This window comes from Myxocyprinus asiaticus, chromosome 46 (genome assembly GCF_019703515.2).
Source record: "Myxocyprinus asiaticus isolate MX2 ecotype Aquarium Trade chromosome 46, UBuf_Myxa_2, whole genome shotgun sequence".
Lineage (NCBI taxonomy): Eukaryota > Metazoa > Chordata > Actinopteri > Cypriniformes > Catostomidae > Myxocyprinus > Myxocyprinus asiaticus.
In genome coordinates, this window is record NC_059389.1 from 1,645,790 (window position 1) to 1,673,448 (window position 27,659).

At 39.4% G+C, this 27,659-nt stretch overlaps 1 protein-coding gene across 3 annotated transcripts in view; it reads right to left on the bottom strand.

Moving 5' to 3' along the window:
• znf609a (zinc finger protein 609a) overlaps window positions 1-27,659 on the bottom strand; it is a 143,086-nt gene that overhangs the window by 16,396 nt on the left and 99,031 nt on the right. For all 3 annotated transcript variants that reach the window (XM_051689092.1, XM_051689093.1, XM_051689094.1), the window contains one exon: window positions 9,080-9,302. In XM_051689092.1, the coding sequence (XP_051545052.1) occupies window positions 9,080-9,302 (223 nt within the window). The remainder of the gene's footprint in view (window positions 1-9,079; window positions 9,303-27,659) is intronic.

The window sequence follows — 27,659 nt, forward strand, 5'->3', positions numbered from 1 at the left end:
ACAGAAAGAAGAAAGAGAGACTAAGAAAAGGGATGAATACCACACTCTCCGGGGCAAACATGACAGCCCAACAGGGCTCTTTGTGCGCTTCCCAGACTGCCTTGCCTGAGACGACATCCACATGTCAAGTGTCTGTCTTCATTACATTCCTTCAGAAAAGGGGGCAATAGCCTCAACAATAGACTTATGCGCTGGGTTGATGACTGTGATGTTAGAGGGGTGGAAATGTGCCGCTTAACATTTAAGACAGTTCAGAGGACCTCCTCACGACCAAGTAAACAATCTCTCATTTTTTAAAAAGGTCTGGCGACCTTCCAGACCAAAGCTTATCTCCTATGCCAGAATTGTAAAGCCAGTTTCTGTTCAAGAGCTACTTTCCAGACCCAAGCTTTTCCTTTATTACTGGAAAAGACAACAGGTTTGTGGTCAAGGCTCATTGCAAAACCAGAACATCATGCTTTCAAAAAGTTATACAGCAATGATGAATGTTGCCGATAACATAAAATAAGAGTGACTGTTCTGGAACTCTCTTAAAGACGTCATTAGCACATTGGAAAACAAAATGGCTCCAATAATTCAAAGGTGTGACATGTTATTTGTGTTCAGAGGTTTGCCGTCCAACATAGGAACATTTTTGGCTCAGTTTCGCCAAAGCACCCACGTTGCCTAGCTAGTGTCATGCCAGCCCACCACATGGAGTTTTTACCGGGGAAGGAACTTCAGGAGCCAAAAACCACTGGAAGACTTGAGGTGTGACATTTCAGTGTCAGCAGGTGGGACCGGCAAGAGACAAGACTCCTGAATCAAGACCCCTGGGGTCAGCGTGTATTGGTGTAGAATTGCGCATGTTGCTATGCTGCTCTTATAAAATGTCACTTTCACTGAGCATCTTGCTTCCTCTTATTCCCTCTCTGTGCTTAAGCAATTCTCTTGATTTGTCTAGGGTGCTTTCACACTTTGTCTGAACCAGAGTTCGATTCCTCCCCCTTCCCCCTGCTGGTCTCGGTTCAAACCGAGGTACGACTGCATCATCAACTTGAGTATTAGCAGCAGCTACTTATCACTGTATCAAAGTAACAACAGGAGTAGAAAACACCAGTTTCACGATGTTACTGAAGTGTTTGTCGTTTGTATTTACCACCAAAACTTTACATGCACAGAACGGCACTTTCCGTGGATGCATTGAATAAGCAAAGATATGAAGAATGTTAGCATTTTGTGCTGCATGCCCTTGGTTGCATTGTTAGAGCTGTGATTAATGTGAGCTGTTCCAAGGCGATTTATTTAAAGACAAACAGGAATGAGAAATGCATGATACCATAATAATTGCGATCAGGAGCATGCAAAGATGCAAATTCTGCGTCATCAGTAGTGATTTAGTTCCGTGATTAAGGAGGACTGCGTTCATATCAGCAGCGAACCGTAGTTCACGTGAACTGTACCCCAGACCACTTTTTCTTTTATGCCCTTTTTCTCCCAATATGGAATGCCCAATTCCCACTACTTAGTAGGTCCTCAAGGTGGCACGGTTACTCACCTCAATCCGGGTGGCAGAGGACAAGTCTCAGTTGCCTCTGCTTCTGAGACCGTCAATCCGCGCATTTTATCACGTGACTCGTTGTGCATGTCACCGCGGAGACTCACAGTATGTGGAGGCTCATGCTACTCTCCGCGATCCACGCACAACTTACCACGTGCCCCACTGAGAGTGAGAACACCTAATCGCAACCACGAGGAGGTTACCCCATGTGACTCTACCCTCCCTAGCAACCGGGCCAATTTGGTTGCTTAGGAGACGTGGCTGGAGTCACTCAGCACACCCTGGATTCAAACTCGCGACTCCAGGGGTGATAGTCAGCGTCAATACTTGCTGAGATACCCAGGCCCCATGCAAAGCACAATTTAATTGAAATGATTACACTCCCTTTTCCCTGTTTTGATCAGTTTGATTGATATGGACGCATGCACGCTCACTTGCTAAGTGAAGTTTAATAGACTTGCTTGTGGTAAATACAAACAGTTTTGCAAAATGGAAATACGTGCCCATTTTGTATTCATAACATTTATACAATATAAAACAGAAAATAACAGTAAAAGGAAATTTATTCGCTGGAGAGAAACAACTCAATTATTTGAAGTATAATCAAGTCGATTATCTTCATTAGCAATCATTATCCATTTTATCGAATAGTTGTAGCCCTAGTCCTATTTCAAATGGACTGCCCAAAATGCATCTTAATATCAGATGTACTGAAAAACAAGACAAAAATACTGATTGAGAAAATAATTTTACGCAGTGCTCTCCCAATCAACTGTTGTCTTGTCCAATTCTCTCCTCTTCCCAGACCCTCGCTTTAGTCGCTCTTATGTTGATAAGCTGTCACAGGGTGATGGAAGAGGGTTTGGGTTGCCGGGTCAGGAGCACATCCCTCTCCTCCCTCGCTCCTCACGCTGACAGCTCAGGAGGAGGTTGCTCTTTGATCCGCACAGTTCTCTATAAATACTGAAGTCCCAAAGGTCACCATTTGGTAGTCAAATTTCACAGCGAAAAGGTTGTTCTGCCTTTAGGTGCAAATGAACATGACTTGGGTTAAGCAGAATGCAACGATTTGGAGGAGAATCACTTAACAAATCTGCAGGAATAATTCACGCACCAGTGATGCAGAAAAACAAGCCAGCTGCGCGATTTTACTTGTGTGATTCATTTTGATTGCTAACTAATAACAAAAGCTGTATTTACACTGCAAGGCCTTATGTATAAGACCAATTTTTTCAGTTGAGTAGCACAGTTTCATCTTTCTTTTGTGGCATTTGACTTTCCACACAGCTTATAACTAAAAACAGGCTGCATGACTACCAGGAATGGTTATTGTAAAAGGTATTTACATGCACAATACACTTATAACTGATAAAAAAAAAAAAAACATTTTTTTTTAAAAAACTGAATGGCACAAAAATAACTTTACATTAAGAAATTATCAGGCTTATCTTTTTATGTCAAAAATAGGCATGCACCTAGTTGAACATTTTAGGCAGATAAAAACTGTCTGATACCGATATTTTACCACTTAGTCACCTTTTGTTATAAGAACACTGTTTTGCTTAGGAATTATACTTTAAAAATGAACAAGTCAGGTCAAGTAAATGCCTTAAACTAGGGATGGGCATTTCCAGTAATTCTGTAGTCAAATAATCAATTACTTGAAATTTAGAATTTAAGTTCAACCTTTGAACCTGCTTTTCTAGATTCAAAAATTACAAAAACATTTGCACTAACACATAGAAACATACATTCCAAGTCTTTAAAGTGATACAATCACTTTAAATAATGTCAGAAAGGTATATTTGGTGACTACCACACCTGGAGTCCTGAGTTCGAATCCAGGGCGTGCTGAGTGACTCCAGCCAGGTCTCCTAAGCAACCAAATTGGCCTGGTTGCTAGGGAGGGTAGAGTCACATGGGGTAACCTCCTCATGGTCGCTATAATGTGGTTCTCGCTCTCGGTGGGACGCGTGGGGAGTTGTGCGTGGATGCCGCAGAAAATAGCGTGAGCCTCCACATGCGCTAGGTCTCCGCGGTAACGCGCTCAACAAGTCACGTGATAAGATGCGCGGATTGACGGTCTCGGACGTGAGAGGCAACTGAGATTCATCCTGTGCCACCCGGATTGAGGCGAGGCACTATGCCACCACGAGGACTTAGAGCGCATTGGGAATTGGGCATTCCAAATTGGGGAGAAAAGAAAAAATGCATCCACAGCACCAACTAATGCGTTGAGTTGTAACGGCCAGATTTAGGTGAGAGAAGTTTAAATTGCTGCCCACAGAAGGTAAAGGCACATCGAAAAATCTAATTGCAATGTTCTTGTAGTGTTTTTACTAGTCTAATATTTAAAGCTGAACGAGTACTCAATTAATCGATTACTCGTGCACATCCCTACCTTAACCCTTTAAGCTCTAAAGGTATAGATTATAATAAATTCTGAGATTCTCATCATAAGAAACTGCTGAAAAACCACAAATCAAATTAAGTCAAAAATTTACTTTTTTTCTTATTTGACATTATATATCTCTGGGTGTAAATAAGGTGGCTCAGAAAAACTGCTTTTGTTTTGTTCCCAATCATGTCAACTGTATCTGAGAATAATGTTGCGTTGATATGACAAAGCAATCAAAAGTTATAACATTACAAATATAATGTATCGCCTCCATGTGTCCAAAAGCGTAATGAGATTTCACAGAAAGAGTTTCATTCTGTGTCATTTGAGTCATCATAGAGTCTGTGTCATGTAATTGGTGCCATCTCCTGGTGGCTATATGTAACTCGTGCTTGTTCTTTTGCCTGTTATCTCGATTATGCTTTGCATGTAAACATGTAAATAGGCTTTTTCAATGTGTGCAGGAATGCACTAATATAGCGGCCACCGACATTTATCGACCTATTTTTTATTTTTGCCATATTTAAACCATATGCATATCAGTCAGTTAGGGTTAGAGTAAATGATGAATGTTCATTTGTGGGTGAATAATCAGTGTGAGATTGCATGCAAGCACACTTATTCATTCACAACCTCGCCAAGTGACTTCATAAACACCATGCGAGTTTTATTTATGATATAGCAGTTGAGATGGACTAAGCGCCTAGAAGCCATCCATTACATAATTCTCTACAGAGCTCAGAAAGCCTCCAGGCATCCAAACAGACATATCCAACAACTCTGTAGCCTCAAACTTTATTTATTGCTCATTCCCATATCTATCTAGAGGCACTTTCAGACTTTCCTCTGGCTTATTTTCGGCATTTGTCAAATGGAGGTTGCTGTGCCACAAGAGCTCAAGGGCAGAGACATCACTTACAATGAATCATCACAACTAGAGAGACAGAGCTACGTTGCAATTCACAGGGTCCCTACATAGTGTTCACTGTTTGATGTGGTGTGAACAAGCATGTTTCACTCTTGCCGGTGTCACTGTGTTAGCGGCGCGAGATGTGACACAGTGCACCGTAACTAATGGAGTTAATGGGACATGTGGGCGAACGTGAAAGTGCTCGACGCAAAGCGCATTTTGACCTTGCCTGTTATTTTCAGTCACAGCGATTCTGCATTATCGTAACATAACACAATCGGGGGAAGCATGGCAGCGAGTTCATATAACAGACATCAGGAAAAAAAGCAGATCCTGACTTGCTTGTGTTACAATATACAGTACTGTTAGCTCAGGTTTATTCGCCCATAAATGGCCTCTAGTCTATAAAATATGAAAATAAAACTTGCCCAGAGGGGACAAAGACATTGAACTCCACAGCAAATAGCACACATGTGATGAAAAATTGGTGTGTGTGAAGAGCCTTTTAACATTCTAACAAATATCAGAAGGATTTTTGTTTGTTTGTGTATAGTTCAAATAAACACAAATGGCTAACAGCTACAGTGAGCCACTCCTGACGCTTGGATCGAAGCTGTTTGGCAGAGATACATACGACTGCTGACCCCCCTAGAGGTCTTGGATGAAAAACATCCATTTTATGAGGGAAAAAGGATGGTGTAATGAGGCTAACGGCAACATTACTGTCAATCACCATAAGCTTTTACTGCAAGACAGCCACTAAACACCTGAAGCCAAGCTGAAATTAGTGTACAGGGAGCAACATGCATGTCAACATAAAACAAATACTGTATAAGTGTTATCTCTCTAGTGTGCACTTCTCTAGATGGATAACTAGTGCAAACCAGCAGCTAAATAAATGTTATGATAATTCACTTCCATTGTAAGTGCCTCACTGTAACGAGTCGAAATTATTTTATGAAGCCACAAATGCTGTCGATTGAGTTTAACTTGTATTGAACCAGAAATACTCCTTTAAAATGCCAAGACTGATCTTTTACTCTATGCACAACCCTCTAGAATGTGAGTAAATCATGTGCATATGCGGCCAAATTTCGCTCTACATGATTAAAAATGTCAAGATACCATATTTATTGATGAATAGATGGAATTTGCACATTTTTAAAAAGTTAAAGTGACCAAAACCTAATCTATTCTAAAATAAAATGAGTAAAAATACTAGGAGTACTATTGGAAGGATCTCCTGTATAATTAACAGCATTACCTGACTGCAATATACCCAAATGAATGGGAATTAAAATCAAATCCAGAGCTTGCGAACCAGAATCGAATCGGGAAATCTGTATCTATACCCAGCCCTTGTCCTAATCAGGTGTGACGCGATGCAACAAATAAAAACAACCTCTTCAGTGTAGAATGCAAAATCCTACTCCACATAACTGTATTAGGGATGTGCAAAACAACAATTTCAAAATCGACTAATCGTGGGTTATGTGGACGGTTGGTCAACTAGTCAGTCAATTAGGATGGAGTAATTTCCACAAGACACCAATCAGACACATTTCTTAATAATAGGCTACTGACACTAAACACAGACCTTCAATAGAATAACAGATATTCAGAAAATAAATACGCTTAATAACTATAACCATTGTTTGCACAAAACTGTCAAAGTCGTCAAAACAGAGATTTACGGATTATGTATGATAACGACGGAAACATTGATCTGAGCCGAAAAGTCAGATAGTAAAATATTTTTGCGGTGCTGTGATGTAGCAGTGTTTTTCACCCTTAAATGCATGTATTGCCAACACCTCTTGTTGTTTGTTATGTCTTCATTACATCAGCCAACTAATAAAGGACAATGCATCTATGTGAACTTCTGCAGTTAATCCAGGATGAACTTCTAAGACATTAGTCATTAATCTTACAGTTCTTACACAATCTTTGTTTAAACACTGACCCTTAACACTTACTTAGTTTAATAATCTTAAACCATGACTTGCACTATACATAAGTAATATTGTCATTATATTCATGATGTTAGTCAGAGGGGAACTGACCCCCACAGTGAGTCTGGTTTCTCCCAAGGTTATTTTTCTCCATTAATCAACATCTTATGGAGTTTTGTGTTCCTTGACACAGTCGCCTTCAGCTTGCTCACTGGGGGGTCTAAATATAAATGTAATTAATTTTTATTATTTTAAAGGCGCAATTTACAATCATGTTTTTTTTATTAAACTGCACTATTATGACTCAAAGACAGTGTATTTCCTTTTTTTTTTTTTTTTTTTTACAATTTTCTGTAAAGCTGCTTTGAAATGATGTGTGTTGTGAAAAGCGCTATACAAATAAAAATGACTTGACTTGTTTGTTAGTTTCATTATACTAAATTATTTTCCAGGACAAATAATAATTTTCCATTACATTTAAAATTTTCCATGACTTTTCCATGACTGGAAAACTACATTGCACAATTCCAGGTTTTCCAGGACATGTGAGAACTCTGTTTTAAGCACGTTAAGGGCCCCAAAAGCATCCAAAACCTTGAAAAGAATAATAATAATAATTCCAAGAATAACAATAGTGCCATCGCACTTTCAGTGCTTGCGCCCCAATAATAATAATAATAATATATAATCCTTAGAAGAACAATAGGGCCTTTACACTTTCAGTGCTTGCGCCCTAATAATAATAATAATAATAATAATAATAAATAATCCTTAGAACACTAGGGCCTTTTCACTTTCAGTGCTTGCGCCCTAATAATAATAATAATAATAATAATAATAATAACATCAATAATAAATAATCTTTAGAATAGCAATAGGGCCTTCGCACTTTCAGTGCTTGCGCCCTAATAATAATAATAATAATAAATAATAATAATAATAATAATAAATAATCCTTAGAAGAACACTAGGGCCTTTACACTTTCAGTGCTTGCGCCCTAATAATAATAATAATAATAATAAATAATAATCCTTAGAAGAACAAGAGGGCCTTCGCACTTTCAATGCTTGTGCCCTAATAATAATAACAACAATAATAAATAACAATAATAATAATAAATGATCCTTAGAAGAACACTAGGGCCTTTGCACTTTCAGTGCTTGCGCCCTAATAATAATAATAATAATAATAATAATAATAATAATAAATAACAATAATAACAATAAATTATCCTTAGAAGAACAATAGGGCCTTTACACTTTCAGTGCTTGCGCCCTAATAATAATAATAATACTAATAATAATAATAATAATAATAAATAATAATCCTTGGAAGAACAAGAGGGCCTTTGCACTTTCAATGCTTGCACCCTAATAATAATAATAATAATAATAATAATAAATAATCCTTAGAAGAACACTAGGGTCTTCGCACTTTCAGTGCTTGCGCCCTAATAATAATAATAATAATAAATAACAATAATAATAATAAATTATCCTTAGAAGAACACTAGGGCCTTCGCACTTTCAATGCTTGCACCCTAATAATAATAATGAATAATAATAATAATAATAAATTATCCTTAGAAGAACACTAGGGCCTTTGCGCTTTCAGTGCTTGCGCCCTAATAATAATAACAATAATAATAATAATAATAATAATAATAAATTATCCTTAGAAGAACACTAGGGCCTTTACACTTTCAGTGCTTGCGCCCTAATAATAATAATAATAATAATAAATAATAATCCTTAGAAGAACAAGAGGGCCTTCGCACTTTCAATGCTTGTGCCCTAATAATAATAACAACAATAATAAATAACAATAATAATAATAAATGATCCTTAGAAGAACACTAGGGCCTTTACACTTTCAGTGCTTGTGCCCTAATAATAATAATAATAATAATACAAATAATAAATAATCCTTAGAAGAACAATAGGGTCTTCGCACTCAGTGCTGCTCTTTTTTCCTCCAAACAATCCAAGTGAATTTTGACATTCTGCCAATCACCTCCTTTTATGTTCCACAGAAGAAAGAAAAGTTATACAGAACAACATGAGGGTGAGTAAAAACATGATTTTAAATTTTTGGGTGAACTAGCCTATCACTTTAATGACCAAACTGATCCATCTGTTAAACCCTCAATCATGCCACACCATAAAATTAACTGCCCGCATACCTACAAAACTTTTCATTTGGACTGAGATGAATTAAATATTGAATAAAACAGCGATAAAATGTAATAAAACGACATCTATTTGTCTCCGGCTCTTACCGTCCTCCGTCTCCTGCCAGACTATGCCCTCCAGGTTGACACTGGTTCCGGGTTCACAGGGTCCCAGACATTCGGGCTCAGTGGCGAGAGCCACATCAGAAGTGTTGACTGCCACTGAGCGCGTGCGAACCATGATCTGCTCACATGAGGAGATGTCGCTGTTTCCGACAGGTGCGAGGAGGTGGAGGGGTGGTGGTGCCGGCGTAGACACCGGAGACTCCATCTGCAGATTTCAGAAAACGTTCAGTCAGAAAATGAAATCATCATCACGATAAGTCATTATCAAAGCCATGCTTAGAGGACTCCCACATCTAGAATGATTTCATAGCATTACATTTGCATGGTGACGATTTACAGCTCCAAATGTGAGACGCCCAAATGACTCGCTCTGTAAAACCTTTGTGTTTGCCAAGTATATTTAAGCACTCTCGTTTACGACACATTACAACAAAGACTTAAGAGCGCCTGAAGAGCATCAGAGAATGCTGCAAATTCATTGATTTCAACGGGGATGGTGCGTTGCAAGCACGTTAAAAAAAAGAAAGCTAAAAAAGTATAAAAAATTTAGTGTATTCAACTCATTTAATAATAGGGATGCACCAATACTTATTTGTAACAATGTACCAATACTTATTTTAACAAAAAACCTATAGGCCGATACCAACACACATTAACACTTTTTTACACTCATCTTTGCAGTAGTATCAGTGTCATCATAAATTACAATAACAGAGTGTATTTGCCACATATTATGGCCGTCCGTGTATAGCATGTTAGCGCCATGAATTCAAAATGTAAACACGACAAATTAAACATTTTCTACTCTATATACGTATATTACTTTAAATCATCATCAAGTGGTTAAAACAGCTTCTTTTACTGACCTCATGTGAATTCTACTCATAGAATAAGGCTTAAAGTCATTGATAACACATTTTAATGTTACATTAGTTAAGGTTTTACATCCTCATATTTAAATGCACTTCTAAACGCCTCCTACAGGGGCATGGCCACTGTCTGAACGTTCACAAACAGTATACCGTTGCTCGGCTGTTTAGAACTTCTTTTTACCCCCTGGACGAATAATGAAGAGGAACATCTCCGGAAGTATATCGAGGCCTTAAGGGTTTAGTAATCGTGCAAGGCCATGTTACCATTTCAATCTTAATTCAATCAATCATGCAGCATTAATGGATACCATACCGATATCTCAAATGTGGCTATAATTATTTCTGGATTATGCATTTGAATTCACAGTGTTTTTATAACGTGTATTACTAATTAATTATTAATAAAACATCGTTTTTTTCATATCTTTATTTTCATGCTTATAAAAGATATGCAGATGGTTTTAATTTGGTCAGTAATTGGTCAATAAATATAGACGGTCGATACCTCGGTGTATCACTATTTAATATTAATTTCAAATCAATCAAAGATCAAATGAATATCTTGCATAGGCAATACGGTGATTGTAAACAGACAGACGAAATAAAGCATGCTTACATTAGGCTCAACATTAAACCTCCAAGTTCAGATATAGCAATTATAAAACTAGCATAGGTGAAATACCTGCATATAAACACAAACAGTCTTGTGTTGGAGAGGCTGGCATACTTAACCTTAATGCTAAGAACTATTAGCATTCTGTGTGATTATTACTCATAACCAACAACACTTAAGAGTAAAGATTTATAATAAGCGGTGAGGGAATAACTGCTACAGCTGTTCTGCCCCACTGACACAGAGGCCATTTAATTTCACAAATGTTGCTGCAAATTCAGCACCTAATGGATGAGCCAATTTGATAATCTAATTATGGGCTTTGGTTGAACTGCAATAAGCGTTTTGCTGGGTGTCAAATAATTAAATCCAGAGCTGAGATAAATGTGCCATCAATGGCAATTTCGTGTACAATATGGACCTTAAACTACACCGTATTAATTACTCCATTCCTCTGTTGACGTGGCTTGGTGTTCTTGGGTTCATTTGAAAATCAATGGGTTCAGCTAGCGTACTGACCAAACAACATTTTTATAAACAGCTCACGCAACAATACAATCAGCCCATCAGAAAGTAAAGACTGAATTAAATTCCGCTGCACAGATGGTCTATGGAAAGCCATTCCCTTCCAGAGTTTTTCAAGAAAAGCATAAATGCAAATCCGAGATGTCTGCACACTAAATCAGAACTAGGCTACAAGGAAAGCCCGACGGTAGTAGAACCTGACGACAAAAACCAAAGTAGTTTTGCTATCAAACTTGAGTAGATGGTGGAATTCAATTAAATTCATTATTAATATTTACTCAATATATTTTATTATTGTTGTTGTTATTATTATTAATAAAATGGTTTAAGAGGGGGCCTGGGTAGCTCAGTGAGTACTGACACTGACTATCACACCTGGAGTCGCGAGTTCGAATCCAGGGCATGCTGAGTGACTCCAGCCAGGTCTCCTAAACAACCAAATTGGCCCGGTTGCTAGGGAGGGTAGAGTCACATGGGGTAACCTCCTTGTGGTCGCGATTAGTGATTCTCGCTCTCGGTGGGGCGCGTGGCGAGTTGTGTGTGGATGCCGCGGAGAATAGCGTGAAGCCTCCACACGTGCGCCGTCTCCGCGGTAACGCGCTCAACAAGCCACGCGTTAAGATGCGCGGATTGACGGTCTCAGACGTGGAGGCAACTGAGATTCGTCCTCCACCACCCAGATTGAGGCGATTCACTACTCCACCACAAGGACTTAGAGCGCATTGGGAATTGGGCATTCCAAATTGGGGAGAAAAAAATAAAAAAATAAATAAATAAATAAGATAAATAAAATGGTTTAAAAGATATAACCATTTAACCATATAACCGTTTTTAACATATTACAATATAAACAAATGTTACATTGAATTTCCAACAAATTAGGTAGACCTATATTGCATTATAAACCATTACTTTATATCAAAGTTCCTCATACCATGATATGAGATTTAGTCATACTACCCACCAATATCCCAAACTGAACACCAACTCAAAATTTATGTCCTCCTTGTACAACATTCGTCATGTCCCTCCCTTCCCCAGCGGGTACTCGGAATTTACAGTCTTGTTACTGAAAATTCACAAGACCACAGTGTTTGTGAGGGAACTGTGGAGTCACGCACTCCAATCCCAGTTGCCTGTTAGAGCCATCCCATATCGCCCATCACTGCAGGACTGCATGTGCTTTTACATAAAAGGAGAAGTAGCTGCGGCTGCAGAATCAAGTCAATTTTATTGGACTAGCACACTGAGCGGCATTCTCCAGTGGCTTTTTTTTAATGACCAAAGCATTGAGAATGGGGGATGGGTGTTAAAGGGAAAGTTCACCAGGGAAAAATTGTAAATGTAAAATTTTCAGATCATTTCCATTTGACACTATGCATCTCAAGGCCAGTTCATCTTATCCCCACTGGCTTCCAGCTAGTTGGATGCTCTCCATTGGCAATCCTTCGCTGTACACTTGTGTCGGCAATAAGAAACTGAACACATGGCTTCAGATGGGATCACGGAGGATTTGGCTGAGGGTGTTGCATTCGAACACCTGCTCCTTTAGCACAGTACTTTAAGTGGTGTTTACACATAGACCATTATGAGCAGCCTCTATACGCAAGGCCTATTACAAAGGCACGTAAAGCCATCCATCGCAGTCAATGCTTGTGAAATAGATGAATAAAACTGTTGCAGAGTTCATTGGCGGTTGGGAGTCACTTGCAAGTAAAACTAGCATTGGTACTAGCATAAATTAGCATAGGGACACTGCTCTAGGGTTGCATATTGACAGATAACTAATAATACAATACTGTATATGTCACAATTCAATACATCATGATGCATCACAATACCATGATTACCACAACGGAAACTGTAGCAAATGTGCACGAGAGACCAAATCTGTGGGATCAGATTAAATCTTTCTAATCTTAAAATGTTGCACGTTTACTTAACGTTGCACTTGCTGATTCTGCATCAAACCTATGCATTGTTCTGCGAGAACACAGCCAAAATGCTAGTGTATTAAGAGAAGATAGAAACATTTCTGAAATAATTATACATTTCATAAATAAATGAAAGCAATGTAATTTGTGTCTTCAAAAGTTCCTAAAATTATTGTAGCATTAAAAAACTATTATATATTTAATTTTATCCCCTTTTCTCCCCAATTTTGGAATGCCCAATTCCCACTACTTAGCAGGTCCTCATGGTGGCGCGGTTACTCAACTCAATCCGGGTGGTGGAGAACAAGTCTCAGTTGCCTCCGCTTCTGAGACTGTCAATCCACGCATCTTATCACGTGACTCGTTGTGCATGACACCGCGGAGACTCACAGCATGTGGAGGCTCATGCTACTCTCCAGGATCCACACACAACTTACCACACGCCCCATTGAGAGCGAGAACCACTAATCGTGATCACAAGGAGGTTACCCCATGTGATTCTACCCTCCCTAGCAACCGGGCCAATTTGGTTGCTTAGGAGACCTGGCTGGAGTCACTCAGCATGCCCTGGATTCGAACTCGCGACTCCAGGGGTGGCAGTGAGCGTCAGTACTCGCTGAGATACCCAGGCCCCCTGCTATGCAGAGTTAAAATAAATCAGGCATATACCGTATACTTGCTCTCAAGCCGCTAAAATAATAATAAATATTTTGGGAGTTAATCTCCCCCATCTGAGTCAGATTTCTCCATAAACTAACATCTAGTGGAGTTTTTGTTCTTTGTGATTTTCAAGGATGTTTTTCAATGAAGCTGTTCAATGGGGACGTTATGACATTTATTAGAATAAAGACATTACAATATGATTTTCTGTGAAGCTGCTTTGAAATAATGTGTATTGTGAAAAGCGCTACACAAATAAACAACCCCACACATGAAATTGATAACTACTCACTTGACTTACATAAAATATGTGTCGCTTTAAAGCTTACATGCTGGACTTTATGATGCATTTAGGCATCAAGACCAACTCTTAACATGTTCTTGTTAATTTGCTGACAAATGAGAAGTGGTCTGTTTTCTTATGAACTTATGAAATATGATTATTTACTGTACACTATACTGTCAAACATACCATAAAACATTGAACAGATCAGAAAGGTCTTGAGTAGAATGCAATAAGCATATTGTTTCACTCACAGACCAAATATATGCAGAGTAAAAGAATTAAACAAACAGAACACGCTCCCGATTAAAACGAGCCCAAATACAAATGTCATATGAAGCATAGATCTTAAAATAAACTTGGAGAAAACGCAAAGCTACCCAACATATCTTTTTAATCATCCTGGTGGAGGGTCTCTGGTTACAAAACAGACCAATCACAGCTGTTATGGTCTTCGTAGACCCCATATGAGGTTAAATGTTTGGAGAGGTGCGCGTTAGTACCGGGTTGAAAAAAATTGATTTCCCGATTTTTATCGATTCTCATTTTGAAGAACTGATATCAATTCTTAAATCCCAAGAATCGATCTTTTAGTCTGTGTTGTTTTCAGTTGATGTGTGAACAAAACTTCACTAAACATTATTTGTAGCGCGCCTCCCATATAATAATCGCAATTATTTGAGCTTTGAGCTTTCATGTAATCACCCAATCGGTGTTTCAACTGCGGAAACACGTCAATAAAACAGCTTGTAAACGATATGTCACGTAACCCTACATTTACCTCAGGAAAGTCTTTCAATGTCCATAGCTCAATAGTTAGCTATCATAGTTAAATAACTCTAGAGGGGAGCATTTTGCTAAATATATGCACTATATTACATATTAATTATATTCATAGTTAACCTATTAGTGATGTCTCATTTATTGTATATTTGAATAAATCTATCATGAAAACAAGTTAAATGTTTATATTTCAACAACGAATTGGAGTAGAAACAATTATTTCATTAAAAAGTTTAAATAAAACCCGCCTTATTTAAATGTCAAATGTTTGTATACAACTCAGTTTTTATTTGAGTGCTGATTATTATATCTAAAATAAATAGAAACTGAATTTGGCATGTACTGTACCTGATATATACCCAAACGAATCGATACTGAAATCAAATCGAGAGCTTGCGAATCGAAATCGAATCCTGAAATCTGTGTCAATACCCAGCCCTAGTGCACGTCAGGCTAAGGGGTAGGCCCATAGCTACGTATATCCTACAGCGTAGGTTCACCGCAAAACTATAAATTGGCCTATAGGCGCCTCGTAGAAGCAGTTCTGAGCACACTGAAAAACAGGAATTCACACATGAAAAAATAAAAAAAAATAAGGATTAAGAGAGTTAAATGCAATATCGTGAGAAAAAGAAATACACTGTATGATAGTTGCAACACAACCCAAAACTCCAAATTAAATGTCTCCAAAACCATAAACCAGCCCATATAACGGCACGAAGAGACCACCAAAGGTTAACCATATGCAAGGGTGCTCGGAAAGAGAGCAAGCGAAAAACATATGCCACCAAACCCAAACAACCTCTAGTCTCAGACAGTGTTAGGTGGAACGGCTTGTGGAAAAAAACGTTCTGGAAACAAGAGCTAAATTAATATGGAACCTCAGAGGGAGAGACAGTTACGTTCAATCCTGGCTTGGTTTCTCATTTGTGGTCTGAAGCACACCATTAGCGGTTCTCAGCTTGTTTTCTTCCAAGTTTTTAGTGTACACTAGCCTTGCACCTCACGCACACCCTTGAGTCCTTTTCTGTGGTTAACACAATATTGAGTTTTTCAAACAAATGACACACCAAGCCAAACTAATAAATCCATAAATCTCCAGACATCATTTTCCTAAAATTATCATTTAAATCATTTCAAAAGGACATCATAATCTGGGTTGACGACAGGCTTTACTTATCAAGTACAACTGCTTGAAACGAATACCTCTACAGGAATGCACCACTCTTCAGAACGGTTCTATGTCGACGGACAACCCAAGCGAGAGTGACACCTGAGAAGACGCTTGTAAAAGAACTCTCTGGCGTTGCAGTTAAGGAACTCGTTCCTTGCCAACGAAGAGGGGCTTGTTGGGTCGCAATTTAAGGCCCTCCCAACCTGATGGGATTCAGAAGCTTCTCAGGTCTGGAAAGCAAACAATTTGAAAACCAGCACTGTGCCCCTGTGGAAGGCATTTCAGCTGTGCAAATGATCTCCCAAAAACCTTTCAGGGAAGAGGAGGAAACAAAGAAGTCTGGAAAGATGGAGTGGAAATCTCTGGGGCTGATTGACAGAGGTATTATAAGAAACGAATCTCCCCCTGTGGTACAAGAAATTTAGTATTGGTAGGGAAGTTCAAGTAAAAAGTTACGACTCCACTGGATTGTGTTCCAAGGAGAAGTACCACCAGTTCAGGGCTGTTCCAGATACCAGGAAGATCTGACATCTTGGGATTCCCGAGGACCCAACGGAACCACTCCAAGGGGCTGGATTTGGTCCAGGTCTGCGAGGTTGGTCATGTCACGTGTCTCTAAAATAAAAATGTGGCCTTGGCCCCCCAGCTGAGGAGAATCACATCTGTTAAACAAGTGTCACACATTAACTAGAGACGCTTGAACTGCATTTCACATGTGAACTGCACACCAATGGAAATAACAGATGCCTCGCACACAGCGAGCAAAGTAACGTCTAGCCACAACAAAATGACCACAAAGGTGGGTGTGCTCAAATACTTCAAAATGTTAGTAAGGAAAAAACCCGAGAGTGTTTGCCAAGACAAGCTGAAGCAGATCTGTAGCACCTTTGAGGCGCTGTCTGTGGTTGAAAACACCGGCTTGGTCCATTCCTCTCGCAGACTATGAAGCAAACAAACAGTTTGCACCTCGGTTTGGGGGCAATAAGGAAATAGCAAACACAACTTAGGGCATGAATATAACAGCTTTGTAACAATCAGAAATTATAGGCATGAGTGAAGTAAGATGAGCCAATTTTTTTCATATGTTGACTCCTTTACAAGAAACAGTTTAATCAAGCTGAAATGAGTAGAGCTACCTTCATTATTGAGGTGTCTGTTTTCACTTGATATAAAAATGAGTCTGTGACAAAACGCCACAAGCATATCGCCTTTTTAAAAACAATGTTATCCATTGGTTTAACTTGCCCCAGGTTAGGAGTAGGTTGCCCCTGGTCAGTGGGTAAGTTGAGCCATCTGGGGGTAAGTTGCCCAATTGAATTGTTCCAGTGATACGCCAAATACAATTCCACAAATTACTTATCTATCTATAATTTCTACTCTATAGTGTATTTATTAATTATAATCGCCCATTTCCCCTTGTTTCCTTTAACCCTGAGGACTGTTAAAATCTTTGGCGAAAAGAAAAACACTCCTTTAGTTACTCTTTTAATTGCAAACATTATAAACAGAACCGTTAGTAATGCTAATAATGTGCTAATCAAATCATGTGTATTTATACATATATAAATATACACATCACAACATAATTCCCATAGTTCCATTTATGTTATTCCATAGTTTTAATGACTTTACTATTATTCTAAAATGTGAAGAAAAAAAATTATAATAAAGAATGAATAAGTGTTGCAAAACTTTTGACCGGTAGTGTATATATCTGATAATTATGTATTTGCTCTAAAATGGCTCGTGTTTTTTTTTTTTCATCCAAACAGCCACTGCAGCCAAGTAGGTTCAATATTTTAAAAGGCATTAAATTAAAATATAATAATTCGTTTTTCATTAAATAAACACAAGGGAGAATGAAATTCAATCATTTTCATTGATATGCACTTTATATTCTATATACAATGATAAATAGTAGCTTAATAAAAAGCATTATTTAAAATTCAAATGTTTTGACGAAACAGGTGTGCAAAGCTGCTTCACTGCCTTATTTTTAAAAACATTGCATAACGCTAATTATTACTGTGGGACACATCAGGTTCATTATTATAATTCGGGATGTGCGGAATGACTAATTTCACTGATGTTTAAACAAATTTTTTTTTAAGTCGACTAGTCAAAAAAAAAAAAACAACCTTCAGAAAACAGTAAAAAAAAAAAAAAAAAAAAGAAGTGTTTATGCGACCCATTTAAAATACTTAATCTATTCCAAATCTGAAGCTAAATTCCACTGAAAAGGGGCATTTATCTGCCAAGTGCTTGCCTTGCATTATGATCACTCTACATTAAATAGTTTAAATTTGTTATTTTTCTCCATCATTTTCTCTCCAATTTGGAATGCCCAATGCGCTCTAAGTCCTCGTGGTGGCGTAGTGACTCGCCTCAATCCAGGTGGTGGAGGACGAATCTCGGTTGCCTCCACGTCTGAGACCGTCAATCCGCGCATCTTATCACGTGGCTTGTTGAGCGCATTACCACAGAGACGTAGCGTGTGTGGAGGCTTCACGCTATTCTCCGCGGCATCCACACACAACTCACCACACGCCCCACTGAGAGCGAGAACCACATTATAGCGACCACGAGGACGTTGCCCCATGTGACTCTACCCTCCCTAGCAACCAGGCCAATTTGGTTGCTTAGAAGACCTGGCTGGAGTCACTCAGCACACCCTGGATTCGAACTTGCGACTCCATGGGGTGACAGTCAGCGTCAATACTCGCTGAGCTACCCAGGCCCCCCACCCCGCCTGTTCTAAACGGAATTCACCACGTAAAAGTTACTTAACATATTAAAACAGTCAGGACATTGTTGAAAATAATTAATATGACAGCGGATCGGTAAAGAACGTTAACCAATAACAGTTCCAATGCCAAAAAAAAAACAAACAAAAAAAAAAACGTGCACACAGAATAAAAGATAGTTTAACCCGTTAAGCAGTCGGCACCTCGTTGAAAATAGCCTTCATCCCTAATCAGCAGATTTAAAGAAATGCCATTCCTTGCCTAAAACAGCCATTTTCTAGGCTACTTACTCAAAAGCATACATCTTTTGATGAGCAAAATTAACAAGTCGACATGGTCCGGTGAAAGACGGGACTTGACTCACCTGAGGCGGCTATCCTGCACTTGAAAAAGCCTGCACAGCGGAAAAATAACGTCCAAGCATGCACAGATTTAAAGAAGACTCAAATGTGAAAGTGACTAGTAATTGCAGTGTCGTCTAGCAGCATCAGAACCGTTTAGTCGGCTAGTCTCGCACATCCCTAATTATAATATAATTTTACACATTAACGTTATGCATTTCCTGAAACGCTGTAATCTCCAACTTTTCTGTTATACGGTGCTGCGTTTGTAGATTTGCATACTAACTTGTAACTGTTACTAATGTTTGGAATTGCGTGAATGCTTGAACCAGCATTACTTTGATTTCACAATGCACGTGAACTGATCTGAGAGCGTCGCCATGCACATGCACACAGGTCAGCGCGTCACTGGTTTGTTCTGAATCACACACAGACCACGTTTTTCTGTCTTTAAATCAAAAACTTTTGTAGATTAACAATCACATATGACCAACTCGCCATTTTGATGTTATTTTGTTTAATTGTGCAGCCCTGAAGGATCGTGAAACCAGTCTACTGATGCGCTCTTTATGAAACTTAATGGCCAAATGAAAGCACATTAAGATCATCGCGATATCGGTCTATTTCACATCGTCAGCAAAATTATCTCGATTGACTATCACCCCTGGAGTAGCGAGTTTGAATCCAGGGCGTGCTGAAGTGACTCCAGCCAGGTCTCCTAGGCAACCAAATTGGCCCGGTTGCTAGGGAGGGTAGAGTCACATGGGGTAACGTCCTCGTGGTCATGATTAGTGGTTCTCGCTCTCAATGGGGCGTGTGGAAAGTTGTGTGTGGATCGTGGAGAGTAGCATGAGCCTCCACATGCTGTGAGTCTCCGCGGTGTCATGCACAACGAGTCACGTGATAAGACGTGCAGATTGACGGTCTCGGAAGCGGAGGCAACTGAGACTTGTCCTCCGCCACCCGGATTGAGGCGAGTAACCGCATCACCACGAGGACCTACTAAGTAGTGGGAATTGGGCATTCCAAATTGGGAGAAAAGGGAAAAAAACATTGTTAATAGCTTTTATTGCTTTGTTTCCCTTGAATGCAGACTGCAAAAGCAAAACATGACAAATCGAAAATTAGCTATAAAGTTTGCCAGTAACATCTCGGTCACGTTAATGTTATACGTATAGACAACTCTATCAATCAGGGCTGGGTATCAGTACAGATTTATTTATTTTTATTTAATTCGATTCCGATTTACAATCTCTCGATTTGATTTTGAGGTATATGGTTATTTTTCAGTAATAATGTTTCTTTTGATTACATATGAAAAACTCAACTAATGCAGTAAATTAAACGCGTTAGATTACGAAAGTATTCGTTTGAACAATTAACGACAGGTTTAAACAATGCAGTTCAACTGATGAAACAGATATAATAATCAACACAACCAAAACTTCAAAGTAAAAGATCAATGTCAGGATTCAAATGAAGATCACAATTAATCGGAAACTTGATATTTTTTCTCAGCCCTACTATCAAAACCATCCGGCATAACCCTGAGGCGTCGACACAGTTGAACAAATTTCACGTAATATTTAGATATACTTAATTCTAAGGAGCCGTTAAGGTTAGCATCCCTAATCCGAGTTTTGTAAACAATTGGCCAAGACAGGGTTAAGCTGGAGGGCACCAGAAAAATAATGGCAAACCGTTGAGAAAAAAAGAGGTGTTAGAAGACTTTAAACATCCTCTTGTCAGCTTCACATCCTGAATAAAAGAATGAAAGAGCCTGCACAGGAGGGAGCCTGTAAAACCTCTGTGCATGAAAAAACAAATGAAGAAAGAGACCCACGGCTTCCACCGTTGAAACCAAAACACTTTCTCACTGCCAGCCAAAACACGTCCATCACGCAATGTTGTTTCTTGGAGGCCTGTTTTCTTTAAATGTACAATGAGGTGGTGTCAGATTTAGGAGCCCTTGCCCACTCCTCAGGACAAGGCTGGTTAAATACCGGATAACTGATTAAATAATTAAATAATAAACGAAATAATTGCCGTAATTAGATACAGCATTTAACTCGCTCGCGTCACTGATAGTGTCACTACTGTTTATTCAGTTCTCCATGTGTGCTTTTTCCCCACCAAACGTTTGCCAAAACAATTCCTTAATCTAGTTTGCATTGTGACATTATTTTCAAGACAATTCACGACAAAGAAAAAATGTACAGTATTCCACACTGGGCCACGAAAACATTTTAAGCCCCGTTTAGACCTGTATTTAGGGCTGACTACATGTGATCAGATCACCTGAAATGCATCTTAATACCAGGTGGAAACAGGGTCATAATTTATTATTTCTCTCTATTCGTTTTATGGTGAAATATAACCCGGACACGATCAAGACAAATTTGATGAGTTTTAGTATTACTTAAGCACTTAAACAGTTTGCGTTGTGCTCAAGCCGGCAAAAGACCTACATAGTCTGAATCCGGTAAAATCTCTTAAGGTCATAAAACAAATGGGGCTCTAACTGCCTTTGAATATAATTAGAGAGCAGGAGTGCCCGAAAAATCTGATTCATGAAAACCAAAAACTGTCTGTAATTTGAGTTTAAGTGTCCACTGGAAGCTGCTCTGCTGACCACATTTAAGGTACTAAATTGGTACGTATGTCAACCTTTGGAAAAGAAGGAAAGCACTTTTAAACGACCATTTAAAACATCATCAGACCCAGGGCAGACAATTTACTCATAAAGAATTATAAGACGGATCCAGAGTGCCAATTGGTCGATAGAGCATTGCAACTGTGCCAAAATATTGGCTTGGGATCGATGCCTTTTCCATGCATTGTTAATCAGAAGATTTTCATGATGATTATCGATATATATCAGGATTTTTTTTTTTTCAGATATAAATCGGGCCGCTTGTTGCACAACAGTCTTTATCTTTTCAAACATATTTCTAAACACAACTTGGGTTAAGTGTGAGCGGCAGTGTAAATTAAAGGGACACCGGATGTGTCTGGCAGACGACATGGCGTGTTCTACAATTAGAAACAATTATTTTCTACAAGGGTACGCACACACTGGCAACGCTCAGCGTCAAAATTCTGAAGTGCCACGGTGGACAACTCACATAGTTTTCCATTAAATTCGACCCAATTCATTTTCAAAGAACAAAGATTATTTACGCTAGCTATCACTGGATGATATATTGTGTATAAGTATCTTTCATACAGCCTACACAATGCATTTTCAGTTTTAAGTATGTCGCTTTGTGGTTTGACGGCTTAAATGAAAGACCTATTCAATGCTACATACAGGGAAATTGCAAAATAAACATCATCATTTCTAATCGTTCAGTTTGCGCAGTTAAACCAGTTTCGTACACTAACCTGCAAACTCATCAACGTCACTTTCTTCATTCTTGAAGTACAAAAAAACACTGTAACTTTGGACCGCCATCTGCTGTGCCGCATCAGCTTGTCCTGTTTGTGTGTGTGTGAGATCGTGACCGCCTTCAGTAAATATCACCCTCTTGTGGTCTCCCAATGCTATTACGCCAGAGTGTTAAACAGAGGCCAACTGAGTGAGTTGGAAAGCATGCAAATTAGGCTTCAAATTTAAATGGCTACTTTTAATATATCTATGTCTTAAAAATACACTCACTGAGCATAAAGTGCCCGAAGTGGCCTTCTGCTGTTGTAGCCCATCCGCCTAAATTTTTAAGTGTTGTACATTCTGAGATGATATTCTGCTCACTACAATTGCACAGAGTGGTTATCCGAGTTACTATTGCCGCTCACTGGATGTTTTTTGTTTTTGGCACCATTCCGAGTAAACTTTAGAGACTGTTGTGTGTCAAAAACTCAGGAGATTCCCCCATTCTGATGGTTGATGGTTGAAGCCCCTGACCCATATCTGCATGATTTTATGCACTGCATCCACACTACTGGCTGATTAGATAATCGTATAAGTAGGTGTACAGATGTTCCTAAAAAGTGCTCAGTGAGTGTATATCAATAAAATAACGTGCCGATCAATAATCTATCAATAATCTACATCTTCCTTGCACACCCTCCCCCTTCATAACCTACATTCAGAAAGAATGTTTATGTTTACAAATACATGTATATAAAAAAAAGCTACACAAACTCACTAGTCGAACTCACTAATGGACTAGTCATTTGCTGGACAAGTAGTTGACTAGTTCCTGACCCCATTCCTGGCTCACCTTAAAATGTAAAAAAAAAAAAAAGCACATGTATCAAACAAACAAATACGAGATCTGAAAATGAGAATTTTTCTGCCTGATATCTCTAAATAACAGCATCCCTATGGAGATCTTGTTATCTTCGTGTTAAAGTGAAGGGTGTTAGTAGCTCTCTGAGCGTTGTATCACAACAGAAGCTGAGCTGCTGACTCGTTATGAGCGCGTCGCAACCTCCAACAGATGGGACAATCTGACAAGTGAACGGAACACAGTAAGCAGGAAGAGCCGTCTGAGCGATTTAGCAGCATTTACCACAGAAACCGTGTTACCACACCTCAACTACCTCACAGAGATGCCTCACAACAGCAGACACAAACACACCAAGCGTGCTTACATGCACACCAATATGCTGACAAACTATTACGAATCAGGAAAATCATATTTACGTAAAATTTGAAATTATTGGCTTATTCGCTGCTTTTGATCTTAAAACGTAAACAGTCATGCACACTACACTTGTGCACATTAGATAAGCTTATAAGAATGGCCATAAGGGTGTTTACACGCAACCGGCGATTGATTTATGTATAAATCCGTTTAAGCCGTTAACATGACCACACACTTTCAGCTTATTAAGCGTAATCGGAGTAAGATCGGGGATGTAAATGTGCTCACCACTTCAGATCGACAGCCGTTATGCACAGCTAATTTGGTTCAGTTTGCCACACAAGTGGAGACTGGCATAGCCAGCATTTAAATTTTGGAAACCATGCCGAGAAAGTTGACGCACTACTTTGATGAAAACATGGGAGAATGTTTGTGTGAACCTAAAATTTATTTATTTACCTTTTGGGGGGGATTTTCTCCCCTTTTCTCCCCAGTTTGGAATGCCCAATTCCCTAAGCGCTCTAAGTCCTCATGGTGGCGTAGTGACTGAATCCGGGTGGTGGAGGACGAATCTCAGTTGCCTCCACGTCTGAGACCGTCAATCCGCGCATCTTATCACGTGGCTTGTTAAGCGCATTACTGCGGAGACCTAGTGCATGTGGCGGCTCACGCTATTCTCCGCGGCATCCACGCACATCTCACCATGCACCACACCGAGAGCAAACCACATTATAGCAACCATGAGGAGGTTACCCCATGTGACTCTACCCTCCCTAGCAACTGGGCCAATCGGTTGCTTAGGAAGTCTGACTGGAGTCACTCAGCACGCCCTGGATTTAAACTAGCGACTCCAGGTGTAGTAGTAAGAAATTTGAGTATCGTTTCTATTGCATTTTAAGTAAAATGTAGCCACATGGTAGGGAATGCATATTCAAAATCATGCAGTTTATAAATACATCACTAATTATTAATAATAGTATTTTATTTAATGATTGCAATGGACACGACAGGTCTACCATTACCTTTGGTCATAGTTTTTACTCAAACAGGAATTTACATTATTTTCTGAAGTTTTTGAATAATTTTCCATAAAAATGTGTATATTGTGATATAAATCGGGCAAACGTTTAAAAAATATCACGCTATAAAACTTTTGCTTATATCGCCCATCCCTACAGTCCACAAACACTGATGCCATCAAGTGCCATTTACAGGAATAGTTCACTCAAAAATAAAATGTCTTTACTAACCTTCATGTTGTTCCAAACTAACCCTTTAATACCTCATCATCATTGCTTTCTCTACCTAGCAACCGAATTATAAGGCAATCGATTGGCTTTGCTCTTAAAGGACTGCACTCATTGTCAATCAGATGCAGTGATTTGCACTGTTAATTGCGAGGGTGGAAGCTCAAACAGGGTCCCCCGTGCAAACAGGGAGGCAGGCCAAGTGCCTCATCTGACAGCCCTTACCAACAGCCTCTCAAAGAGACATCACCTGTTGCTAAGAGGATGGAGTGATGCACTTCCTAGCAACAACAGAAGCAGCGACGACTCTTCCTTTTCTGCGGGGAGAGCGAGAACAGAGAGATGCGTGCATGCCATGCAAGACAACAAAGCAATTGAAAATAAAAGCTATCAATGCAATCTGCAGAAAACGAAATGCAACAGCACTAATATTTACCACTTTCGCAAACCACATATGCAAGTAAGCAATCTATTTACCTGTAAACAATCCAAGAGATGCCTGACACAAAGACCCTATCCAATACTACGTGCTTAAGTGTGTGTGTGTGTGTGTGTGTGTGTGCATTGCTGTGAACGTTGGAGTGTGTGCATGTGTGCATCTGCTAAGCAACTGAAAGAGAAAGCCTTGGAAAGGGAGCAAGGAGTGGTAACCTCAACACCTGTGTGCTGTTGCTAGCAACCAGTCGTGTTTTTCAGTATGTCAGCAGAGACACGGAGCTAATTTTGGAGGCTCATGATAATGACGGGGATAAAACGAGTTTATTGGGCTGCATATTAGTTACAAGACCAGCTAAACATTTCATTTTTACATATAGAAGGGTTGGGTATAGATACAATTAGGTTAGGGTTAGGTTAGGTCAATCTGATTTGATTCCAATTATTTTGGGTACATTCCTGTTATAATGTCCATTTTGCTTATGAAAGCAATTTGACTATTCTCACTACCAATTTCGATATTCGAGCAGCATCTGGGTTGTTAAAACAAGCAAAAGCAAAGCAGATCTGCGTTTACACGTCTACACCCCCACCACTGAAATACACCTAATACAAGAAAATACTAGCATTTTGATGTTCTAAACCAACCATTATGCTATATGGTACAGTTGTCTACACAGACGTAAATGAAGACATCAAGCAACAATGGCTTGTTTCATTCAGCTAATCAACTAAAAAACGTGCACACAAAGTGATGCAACAGAGGAAGTGGAAACAAGTTAAACTAATCAGAATCCTGATGTCAACAATCATTTCATTAAGGCGTGTTCACACTAGCTGCGTTGCCACTACCGGGCCAAGCGAGGGCTTGCTAATGCGTGCCAGGGCCAGCTGCGTTTCCACTGTCATTTCCAGGGTTTCATCGTACATCCTCAGGGCTTCCTCGGGACCAATGGCCAAGCGCCCTGACCTGCCGGTTACCCTTGTGCCAAAGAAGACCAACAGGGAATGGAGGAGGGGTCATTGTCAAAGGCGGAGTTACGATGAGTCAGGTCAGAGGTTTCAGCACCAAGATACTCATATATCTAGATACAAGATATCTAGTTACCAGCATACCTCAACATATCAACGGAGAACAGAGAAAGGTAAGTCCTGGTAAGTAGAGGAAATCAGGGCTCTTCTGAATATTTGGGCTGATGAGATTGACGTGGCATGATGATATTTAACACAGTCTCAACTTTAGTCAACTTTAAAGTAAGACTCAATAGCGGGATTGTTCAAATGGAGATAGCGATTAATCTGAAAATCTATATTTCATCCAGCCCTAGGTAGAACGGCATATTGCCTCGCTTTGCATTTTCATAAAGTTAAACTGCACTCCTCTTTGACGCTTTGTAATCATTCTCATTCTCACAATCATTGAAAATGCATGACTGCCTGCCACACTGTTGCTGCAAATCACTATCAGTGTGAATGCCCATTTGCATTGCACTGCCAAACTAGTTACTTCCGAGTTTAAGAGTGTAAAAATAGTCTTGAGAAACTGCATTAAACAGGAACAATGGGAATTGCAGCATGCACAACGGAAGGCATTTACTTACTCAAATCAGCTCTGTAGACAGCACAAAATTTAAGCTACACTTTACTGCTTTTCGCCCCCAGTTTCTACAAGATGGATCAGTGCCAGCTCACCTCCGGGGTGCTCTCACTTTTCAACCCATGCGTGAAAACAGACAACCAGAGAAAAAGAGCAAAAAAAAAAAAAAAAGAGAATAAAAGAGGCGTATGAGTAGAGGGAAGTGCTTATGTGCCCTGAGAAGAACAGCCCCGTACTGCTTTGAGTAATTCAACCTCAACCCAAGCAGAGAGGAAAATCTCCCTTACAGACAGCATAACAATCAAGATAGTGTTTACTGCGTGGGAAAAAGAAAAAAAAGACAAGGCTTTGAAGTGCACATGCATTCAGGGCGAGCAACCTGCATTAAGCCAGATGGTAGAAGAACAGCCTGCCCAGAACGAACGAGAGCGAGACCTCAGATCGCCTGATAACCACACAAGCTTTAACGGATGGCTGAGCATCTATTGATTCCATAAGGAAGTACACACTAAGCTGTCTGGCACAAAATGAGATTCAAAGTGAAGCAAAGGCTAACAAACAACTCTAAGTAAATGCACATGAGACAGAGAGTCTATGCAGTCCATCTCAGTTCACTTCGCCCAATCAATCGCAATTGGCGTGAACGCAACTAGCTCATGATACGCTCGGCTTGACCTCGAGCGGCCTGGAGAATCTGTGCTTCCTTTCAAGATGGTGGAATTCATTTCATGGTATAAACTCATTAAAACAAACTGGACAGATTTT